A 10677-nucleotide genomic window follows, 5' to 3' on the forward strand; every position below is an offset into this window, starting at 1 on the left:
CTGGTGTCGGTCCCGCGCGGGCGGCGGAATCTCTTCTCTCGGGTCCCCTCCCGCCCCTTCGGGCCTCGCAGGGCAACAGGTCGGCCGCCGCCAGCCACGCTCCCGGGCCCAGGGCGGGCGCGTCTCGCGAGCTCCCGCGGAGTCCGTCGGCGTCGGCGGCCGCGGGCAGGGGGGCGGGGGGCGGGTCGCGGCCGCGGCCGGGGGCCTGGCGGGGCCGGGCGGCCGGCGTCCCCCCGCGGGGCTAGCGGGCCCGGGGCCCCCCGCCGCCCCTCATGCCCGCGCCCCCGCCGTCGCGGGACCCCGCCGGGCCGCGGCGCTCACTCGATGCGCACCTGCAGGCGGACGTTGAGCATCACCGAGGCCACGACGTAGAAGTAGGGGAAGTTGACGCGCAGCCGCCAGGCCAGGTCGAAGAAGGTGAGCAGCGTGCGCGTGAGCCCCTTGCAGAAGGCGCCGTAGGAGCCGCGCGCCGCGGCCGAGCGCGAGAGCCGCAGCGCCAGGCCCGAGAGCGCCGCCGCCGACAGGGCCGCCGACAGGGCCGCGGACGCCGCCATGGGCCCGGCCCGCGCAGGCCGCGCCGACCCCGCAGCGCAGCGACAGCCGCCGGCGGCGGGCAGGTGCACGCGCGGCCCCAGCGACGCGCCCGCCCGGCGCCCTCCGCGCTCCCCGGCCGCCCCCGCAGCCGCCGCCCCCGCCCGCCGGTCGCCTCCCGCCCCCGGCGGCCGCCGGCCGGGCCCCGCCCCCGAGCAGCCCCGCCCCGCCCCGCCCCGCCCCGGGCCCGCCCCCGCCCCCGCCCCCGGGCGAGCCCCCCGCCCCCGGGATCCCCGCCGCAGAGCCGGCGGCGGGCGGGGCTCCCCGGCCAGGGCCTCTGCGGAGCGTCGCGCCCGGAGCCGGAGCCGGAGCCGGAGCCGAGGGAGGCTGGGAGGTCTCCGCGCCCTGCTGCCTCCGGGGGGAAGGCCCGGCCGGGGGGCTTCGCCCGCCCCCTCCACCCCGCACTGAGTCCAGAGAAGCCTCGGCCGCCCACCCCGGGGACCTTTCTTTCATTCGCATTTCTCGGGTACCTTTGCCCCGAGGGTCCCCGAAGCTACACGTGCGCCTTTTCTTTGTGCTGGTTTGCTGGTCAGGTGCACTTCTTTATTGGTGGATTGCCTCATTGTCTGTCTCCTTTACCTCTATAGCAATCTATCCTCCTAGATTCATTACACATAGTGTACAGCCTCTCGGTCCATGAAATAAACATACAACAGGCAGATTAACAAGAGAAAAGACATACAAATGTAATAATTTAAAAAATGCTTCTGTGAGGGGCATCACAGCGGGGGGGAAAAAAATGAATAACCAGATAGGCAGATCTGACAGCTTATATAATATCTTCATAGGAGAAGGTGAGGAGAGATGTATACAACTTAGAGGAAAGCAAATGAGGTTTTTTTTTTTAAGATTTATTTATTTATACAAGCACTGGGTACAGTCGGAAGCTCAGGAGGGTGAGAGAACTCACCAGAGCCAGAGCGGGGAGCAGAGCAGGCAGAAGGACCGAAGTACACTGCCGAGGGGAGCAGCGGGCCTCAGGAGAGGTCTGCGCACCATGTGGGACCCTCGCTGGTGGCCGGCGATCTTACCAGCGCTCAACCGCCGCGCCACCAGGGGAGGCCCGCAAATGAGTTTTTAAGAAAGATGGAATGGCTCTTTAGAAGAACAAATTGGAGTTATGATAGTTTGTGGCAAGGTTTACCTGCATGTGCTGTTGACATCTAGGTTCCATATCTGTGCCCAGAGTCAATCTATACTAGTTTATGAAACTTCCAAGGAGGGGATTTATGACAATTTAGTTTATTTGGGGGACTCTGTCTTGAGGCAGATAAGGGGATTTTAGAGAAAACCTCCCCTTGCCTTTGCTGTTTTCCAAGTGTCTTCAGCTCAAAATATCAATATACCAACATGGCATATCTTGGGGTGGTAAAATAGATAAAATATGTGACATAGACACATAGCTATCGGTCTCAGATCCTGGCTCTCTTTTTTTTTTTTAAAGATTTATTTATTTGTTTACATATACAAGCACTGGGTACAGTCAGAAGCACGGGAGGGTAAGAGAATTCACCAGAGCGGGGAGGAGAGCAGACAGAAGGACCGAAGTACACTGCTGAGGGGAGCAGCGGGCGACAGGAGAGGTCTGCGCGCCATGCGGGTCCCTCCTCTGGTGACCGGGGAGTAGCCGGGAATCGAACCGGCGCAGCAGAGGCTGCGGGCAGCTTTGCAACCCAGCGCTCAACCGCTGCGCCACCGGGGAGGAGCTGACCCTGGTTTTCTTGACACTGAACTCCTTTAACCTTTGTACTGTCATGAATGATAGGGTTGCTAGAATCATACAGAGTTCCTAAATTCCTTTCTGGGTCCATAGATGTGTCTTTTGTTCTAATGAGGTAACTTTTTTATTTGAAATTATCTATTTTTTGCTTTAAGTATATAGTTGCTTCTGGAATACATTTTTCAGTCATAACCATTGAAAGTATGTTAATTTTGAGGATACTATTATAGAGGTAAGAATACACATTTAGGAAATTTACAAGAATATTGTTCATGAGGTAGCAAATTTTTATAAAAATGTTTTATCGATAGCTATTTGCTATCAATTTGCACAATGAGTAGTCTTTTATGCAAAAAAAAGATGAGAAAGACAGTTTGGGGCAAGTTTATTTGAGATATGAGAAAACCAAGTTACTCCCAGAAAGAAAAATGATACAGTTTAAAAAACTGTAGAGTTCTTATAAACCATCTTTTTGCTGAAATGCATTCATTTTAAAGGTCTCTACATCACAACACAAGTTTTTATTTATTTATTTATTTATTTATTTTGCAGACAAATTTAGCATACTTTATTTTTTTTTGGTTTTTTTGGTTTTTTTTAAATAATAAATTTTATTTTTATATTCCCCATACAATTGCAACCCCCCCCCATTCTGACCCCAATCCCTCCCCACCCGCCCCCCACCCCCCAAAAAGTGTCTCTGGTTCATAGTTTTTTGTTGATTTTGATTTTCACTTTCTTATAGTTATTCATTTTCCTGGTCCCTTATTTAAGTTTTCTAGATTCCTGCTATGAGTGAGACCATCCGGTATTTTTCTTTTTCTTTTTGGCTTATTTCGCTGGGCATGATCCCTTCCAGCGCCATCCATGTTGCTGCAAATTGCATGTGTTTATCTTTTTTGAATGCTGAGTAATATTCCATGGTATATATGGACCACATCTTCTTGATCCAGTCATCTATTTTTGGGCATTTGGGTTGTTTCCAAAGCTTAGCTATTGTAAACAGTGCTGCTAAAAACATAGGGGCGCAGGTGTTCTTTGGAATGGATGTTTCTGTGTCCTTTGGGTAAATACCTAGGAGTGGAATTGCTGGATCCTATGGAAGCTCTATGTTTAGTAGGTCCAGAAATCTCCACACAGTTCTCCATAGTGGTTGGACCAGTTTGCACTCCCACCAACAGTGCAGAAGAGTTCCTTTTTCTCCACACCCTCGCCAACATTTGTTGTTGCTAGTTTTTTTAATATGTGCCATTCTCACTGGTGTGAGATGGTATCTCATGGTAGTTTTGATTTGCATTTCCCTGATTGCAAGTGATGTTGAACATTTTTTCATATGCCTGTTGGCCATTTGCATTTCCTCTTCAGAGAAGTTTCTTTTTAGCTCTTCTGCCCATTTTTTGACTGGATTATTTTCTTTGTTGTTGTTGAGTCTCATCAGCTCTTTGCAGATTTTTGTGATCAGTCCTTTATCATTAGTGTTGGGTGCAAAAATGTTCTCCCAGTTGGTGGGGTTTCTCTTTGTTTTTGTTATTGTCTCTTTTGCTGTGCAGAAGCTCTTTAATTTGATGTAGTCCCAGCTGTTTATCTTTGCCCTCACTATCACTGCTTTGGGTGATGTGTCTGTAAAGATGTCTTTGATGTTCAAATCACGTAGTGTTTTGCCTATATTTCCTTCTATGTATTTTATGGCTTCAGGTCTTATGTCTAGTTCTTTAATCCATTTTGAGTTGATTTTTGTGTATGGTGTGAGGTAGTGGTCAAGCTTCATTTTTTTGCATGTGGCGACCCAGTTTTCCCAGCACCATTCATTGAACAAACTTTTTTTTTTTTTATAAATTTTATTGTTATATTCCCCATACAATTGCAGCCCCCCCATTCTGACCCCAATCCCTCCCCTCCCGCCCCCGCCCCCCTAAAAGTGTCTCTGGTTCATAGTTTTTTGTTGATTTTGATTTTCACTTTCTTATATTCATTTTCCTGGTCCCTTATTTAAGTTTTCTAGATTCCTGCTATGAGTGAGACCATCCGGTATTTTTCTTTTTCTTTTTGGCTTATTTTGCTGAGCATGATCCCTTCCAGCGCCATCCATGTTGCTGCAAATTGCATGTGTTTATCTTTTTTGAATGCTGAGTAATATTCCACGGTATATATGTACCACATCTTCTTGATCCAGTCATCTATTTTTGGGCATTTGGGTTGTTTCCAAAGCTTAGCTATTGTAAACAGTGCTGCTATAAACATAGGGGCGCAGGTGTTCTTTGGAATTGATGTTTCTGTGTCCTTTGGGTAAATACCTAGGAGTGGAATTGCTGGATCATATGGAAGCTCTATGTTTAGTAGGTCCAGAAATCTCCACACAGCTTTCCACAGTGGTTGGACCAGTTTGCACTCCCACCAACAGTGCAGAAGAGTTCCTTTTTCTCCACACCCTCGCCAACATTTGTTGTTGCTAGTTTTTTTAATATGTGCCATTCTCACTGGTGTAAGATGGTATCTCATGGTAGTTTTGATTTGCATTTCCCTGATGACAAGTGATGTTGAACATTTTTTCATATGCCTGTTGGCCATTTGCATTTCCTCTTCAGAGAAGTTTCTTTTTAGCTCTTCTGCCCATTTTTTGACTGGATTATTTTCTTTGTTGTTGTTGAGTCTCATCAGCTCTTTGCAGATTTTTGTGATCAGTCCTTTATCATTAGTGTTGGGTGCAAAAATGTTCTCCCAGTTGGTGGGGTTTCTCTTTGTTTTTGTTATTGTCTCTTTTGCTGTGCAGAAGCTCTTTAATTTGATGTAGTCCCAGCTGTTTATCTTTGCCTTCACTATCACTGCTTTGGGTGATGTGTCTGTAAAGATGTCTTTGATGTGCAAATCACGTAGTGTTTTGCCTATATTTCCTTCTATATATTTTATGGTTTCAGGTCTTATGTCTAGTTCTTTAATCCATTTTGAGTTGATTTTTGTGTATGGTGTGAGGTAGTGGTCAAGCTTCATTCTTTTGCATGTAGCGACCCAGTTTTCCCAGCACCATTTATTGAACAAACTTTCATTGCTCCAATGCATAGTTTTTGCTACTTTGTCAAAGATTAGTTGACCATAAATCTGTGGGTTTATTTCTGGATTTTCTATTCGATTCCATTGGTCTGTGTGTCTGTTCTTGTTCCAATACCATGCAGTTTTGATGATTATGGCTTTGTAGTAGAGTTTGAAGTCTGGGAGTGTGATGCCTCCATTCCCTTCTTTTTTTTTCAGGAGAGCTTTGGCTATTCGGGGTTTTTTGTGATTCCATATGAATTTCATCAATAATTGTTCTATTTCTTTGAAGAATGACATTGAAATTTTGATTGGAATAGCATTGAATCTGTATATTGCTTTTGGAAGGATGGCCATTTTAATAATGTTTATTCTTCCAATCCATGAGCAGGGGATGTCTCTCCATTTCTTTGTGTCTTCTTCTATTTCTTTTAACAGTGTTTTATAGTTTTCTTTGTATAGGTCCTTTACCTCTTTTGTTAGATTTATTCCCAAATATTTGATTTTTTTTGGTTCAATAACAAAAGGGATGGTTTTTTTGATTTCTTCTTCTTCAGATTTATTGTTTGTGTATAGGAAGGCTACTGACTTTTGCGTGTTGATTTTGTATCCTGCCACTTTACTGGACTGATTGATGAGTTGAATTAGCTTTTCTGTGGAGTTTTTGGGGTTCTCTATGTATAATATCATATCGTCTGCAAATAGTGATAGTTTGACTTCTTCTTTTCCTATTTGGATTCCTTGGATGTCTTTCTCTTGTCTTATTGCCCTGGCTAGGACTTCCAGTATTATATTGAAAAGCAGTGGTGAGAGTGGACATCCTTGTCTTGTTCCAGATCTTAATGGAATTGCTTTCAGCTTTTCACCATTGAGAATGATACTGGCTGTTGGCTTGTCATAGATGGCCTTTATGATGTTGAGGTATGTTCCTTGTATCCCAAGAATTTCAAGGGCTTTTATCATGAATGGGTGTTGCACTTTGTCGAAAGCTTTCTCAGCATCTATTGATATTATCATATGGTTTTTATATTTCTTTTTGTTGATGTGTTGGATAACGTTGATTGATTTTCGGATGTTAAACCATCCTTGTGCCCCTGGAATGAATCCAACTTGGTCGTGGTGAATTATCTTATGGATACATTGTTGGATTCTGATAGCTAAAATTTTATTGAGGATTTTTGCATCAGTGTTCATTAGGGAGATTGGCCTATAGTTTTCCTTTTTTGTGTTGTCCTTATTTGGTTTTGGTATTAGTGTAATATTGGCTTCATAGAACGTGTTTGGTATTGTCCCTTCCTTCTCAATTTTTTGGAAGAGTTTGTGAAGGATAGGCACTAATTCGTCTCTGAATGTTTGGTAGAATTCATTTGTAAATCTATCAGGTCCTGGGCTTTTGTTTTTGGGGAGGTTTTTGATTACCATTTCAATTTCGCTAATTGTAATTGGTCTGTTTAGGTGTTCTATTTCTTCTTTATCTAGCTTTGGGTGATTGTAGAGTTGTAGGAATTTGTCCATCTCCTCTAGATTGTTAAACTTGTTTCCATATAACTGTTCATAGTAGTTACTGATTATTCTTTTGATTTCTGCTGTGTCCGTTGTGATTTCTCCTCTTTCATTGATGATCCTGTTTATTTGTGCTTTCTCCCTTTTTTCCTTTGTGAGCCTGGCTAGGGGTTTGTCTATTTTATTGATTTTTTCAAAGAACCAGCTCTTGGTTTCATTGATCTTTTGGATTTTTTTTTAGTTTCAATTTCATTTATTTCTGCTTTGGTTTTTATTATTTCTTTTCTTCTACTGGTTTTGGGTTTTTTTTTGTTGTTCTTTTTCTAGATCTTTGAGCTTCGAGATTAGGTTGTTTCTTTGCATTCTTTCTTGTTTCTTGATGTGAGCTTCTATTGCTATATATTTTATTGAACAAACTTTCTTTGCTCCAATGCATAGTCTTTGCTCCTTTGTCAAATATTAGTTGACCATAAATCTGTGGGTTTATTTCTGGATTTTCTATTCGATTCCATTGGTCTGTATGTCTGTTCTTGTTCCAATACCATGCAGTTTTGATGATTATGGCTTTGTAGTAGAGTTTGAAGTCTGGGAGTGTGATGCCTCCATTCCCTTCTTTTTTTTTCAGGAGAGCTTTGGCTACACAACACAAGTTTTAATGTGAGGCATGACAACTACTTTCACTCTCAAAATTTCTCCCTTCATGGGGTGAGTCCTGATGGGCACTGCTTAGTTTCAAGTTGGGGGCTGGTCACCTGCAAAATCAAGTGATGATGATGTTGACTGAGAAAAATGCCACAAGGCCAAAATAAAATAATGATATTATTTGGGTGTCTTATATTTGCTAATTGGGGAGCACTATCTCAGATCCCACTCAAGTCTTTAAGGGATTTTTAAAAGGATAAAAGAGGAGGGAAGAAGGAGGATAGGATGGCACAAACTGTTTACTAAGAATTAGGATTGGTTATAGATTATATTCCTTAGCATTCATTGGCTTTTAATCAAGCTGGCCTTGATTACTGTGGAGAAGAAAAAGAAAAAAAGTATCTTTGTACAGTTCTTAAAGAAGGCTGTGTGTAGCTGGAACATGCTTCTTGCCGGTTAGTAAATACTTAGTGCTTTTTTTAAAGTTAGAAGTTCAGTAAAATGGAGTCTCAGGCACAAGATGGAGTCAAGACTGCCAGCCTCCAACATCCCTTTTCACAATTAGTTATTTGGGGCTTTCAGCCCCACTCCCAATCCTGCAGAAGAGGAGAAGGGCTAGAAATTGAGTTAATAATTGGTGATGCCTATGTGATAAAGCTTCCTTCATTCATGTAGTATGTATCACAACCTCATTTCTTTTTATGATTGAATAATATGTCATTGCAAAGATCAGATATTTTTTATTCATCCATTGAAGGACATTGCATTGTTTCAACCTTTTGATTATTGTGATTAGTACTCTGCTGTGAATACTTGATTTTAATTGTTTTGGGCATATACCTTGGGGAGGAATCTGATAATTCTGTTTACCTTTTGAGGAACTACCAGATTGCTTTCTATGCTGTACCCTGTCCTCCCCTTGCCCGTTCACTCACACACAAACACTTTTGCCTCTGGAAGGTCTCAGTAGCAAGAGACTTCCCTTTACATGCAGACCTGGCACAGCATTACCCATATGAAACTTGTGTACTACTTTCTTGCACTGACATTTTCCCCTTGATCAGTCCTATCATCCCAACTCACTACTCTGTCCCAGTCCAGATTTATTTTAGGGACACTTGTGAAATGGGAGCCCTAGCTAGAGTATCTGTACCCTGAAATGGCCCTACCCCTAAAAGAGCAACTCAGTCTTCCTCTGCCACTGCCTCTTTTACAGAACTCTATGACCTTGTTGACCTCAAATAAAAAACAACCAGTTATTTCACCACCAAAATTTTTGGAAACAGCAACAAAAAGGCAGTTTGTAAGGTGCAATTTCATGGTGAGATACATGTGCACTTCCTTTGAACCAAAGCTAGCACTCCCTGATACAGCCTTTGGAGGGGTTCCTCCTGGCTTAAGAGGCATCTCCTTCATTCCGCTGGAGAGGGGAAGTAATATCACTTCCCCTGGAGATGCAAGGTAGGTTGGGTCATATAGTTTACTGATTGCAAATGCATGGAAACTCTCATGTAGCCTACTGACCTCATTCAAATAGGATTTCTGTACATTAATATTCACAACCTCCTATAATGGAGCATTGCAACTGGAGGAAGGAAAATGCCTTGCTTCAAAGGCAACTGGATATGGCTTCTTCATAAATCATCACTTTCTAGTTCAGCCTGGACTTGGAACTGTGCTGGGGACAGCTAACACTCAGGTTCTGCCTGCTTGGATGCCCTTTCTGCCTTCTATGTGGGGAGGTACTCTGTGCCCTTGCCAAGGCAATGTTTTGTTGGTGCCTCTTGGAATGCAACAGCCAATGCAGTTTCTTGTGTCCAGCCACAGGAGAACAGAGCCCTCTGACTTTCTGGTGACAATCGAGATTTAGAGCAAACATCACCTTCTATCCCCTCCTCATGTTCTCATCCCTTGATTTTTGGTGCCCTTTCTCATATGCCAGAATTCTAGTAGAATTTGTGCAACGTTCATTTCACTCTAGCACTAATGGGTTTTGTTCTTCCATCCCAAGAGAACTTGGACCCCAGGAAAATAATCAATTCAATCCATTGAGAGGAAAGTGTAAATAATTTCATGTCTCTTTTCTTTGTATTTTGTTTGAAGTGAGAGGGGAGCCCTCCTCATTTTTGAGTTTCTAAAAACATTTTATAAATGTAAATTATTGCTCTCCCAGTTGGTAACTTCCTAGCCTGCAGAGTTTTTATAGATCCAGTTCCCTTTATGTGTAGCTAACTCAAGTGGGCAACTTGTCTGTGGGAGTAATTCAGAATTTGGCCCAAATAAATTGTACTAGTTTCATTTCTCTTCTCCAGGTACCATGCTGGCTGGCATACAAGAGGAGGCATGGTGGGGGTGTGGGTATCAGGTTTCTACCAAGTCATAAAATCTTTCCATTTAAAGAATCTGATCATACTGGTCCAACCACTGTGGAAAGCTGTGTGGAGATTTCTGGACCTACTAAACATAGAGCTTCCATATGATCCAGCAATTCCACTCCTAGGTATTTACCCAAAGGACACAGAAACATCAATTCCAAAGAACACCTGCACCCCTATGTTTATAGCAGCACTGTTTACAATAGCTAAGCTTTGGAAACAACCCAAATGCCCAAAAATAGATGACTGGATCAAGAAGATGTGGTACATATATACCATGGAATATTACTCAGCATTCAAAAAAGATAAACACATGCAATTTGCTGCAACATGGATGGCGCTGGAAGGGATCATGCTCAGCGAAATAAGCCAAAAAGAAAAAGAAAAATACCGGATGGTCTCACTCATAACAGGAATCTAGAAAACTTAAATAAGGGACCAGGAAAATGAATAACTATAAGAAAGTGAAAATCAAAATCAACAAAAAACTATGAACCAGAGACACTTTTAGGGGGGCGGGGGCGGGAGGGGAGGGATTGGGGTCAGAATGGGGGGCTGCAATTGTATGGGGAATATAACAATAAAATTTATTTAAAAAAAAATAAAATAAAAAGAGGAACAAAAAAAAATAAAGAATCTGATCATATTCATGTTGCCTCATAGTCTTTTAACATCTTTAAAATCTTCAACAGTCATTCTGAAGGGAAATCATCCTCTGGCCCATGTTGCCTGAGTTTGTAGTGGAGGAAGCTTAAAAGGAGGTGGAACTGGGGGCTATGGGGCAGATTGGATGAAGGGTCTGTGAACCAAGTTAATCGG

General features: G+C 43.5%; 1 protein-coding gene across 1 annotated transcript; it reads right to left on the reverse strand.

Moving 5' to 3' along the window:
• Positions 1-290: 290 nt before the first annotated feature.
• SMIM10L2B (small integral membrane protein 10 like 2B) lies at positions 291-554 on the reverse strand (the record flags this gene model as incomplete). Its single annotated transcript, XM_084258388.1, has 1 exon — positions 291-554. One exon carries the CDS (start codon positions 552-554, stop codon positions 318-320), a length of 237 nt encoding a protein of 78 aa, XP_084114514.1. The 3' UTR covers positions 291-317.
• Positions 555-10677: the final 10123 nt, after the last annotated feature.

The sequence above is a fragment of the Talpa europaea genome (assembly GCF_964194135.1).
Source record: "Talpa europaea genome assembly, chromosome: X".
In the NCBI taxonomy this organism is placed as follows: Eukaryota; Metazoa; Chordata; class Mammalia; order Eulipotyphla; family Talpidae; genus Talpa; species Talpa europaea.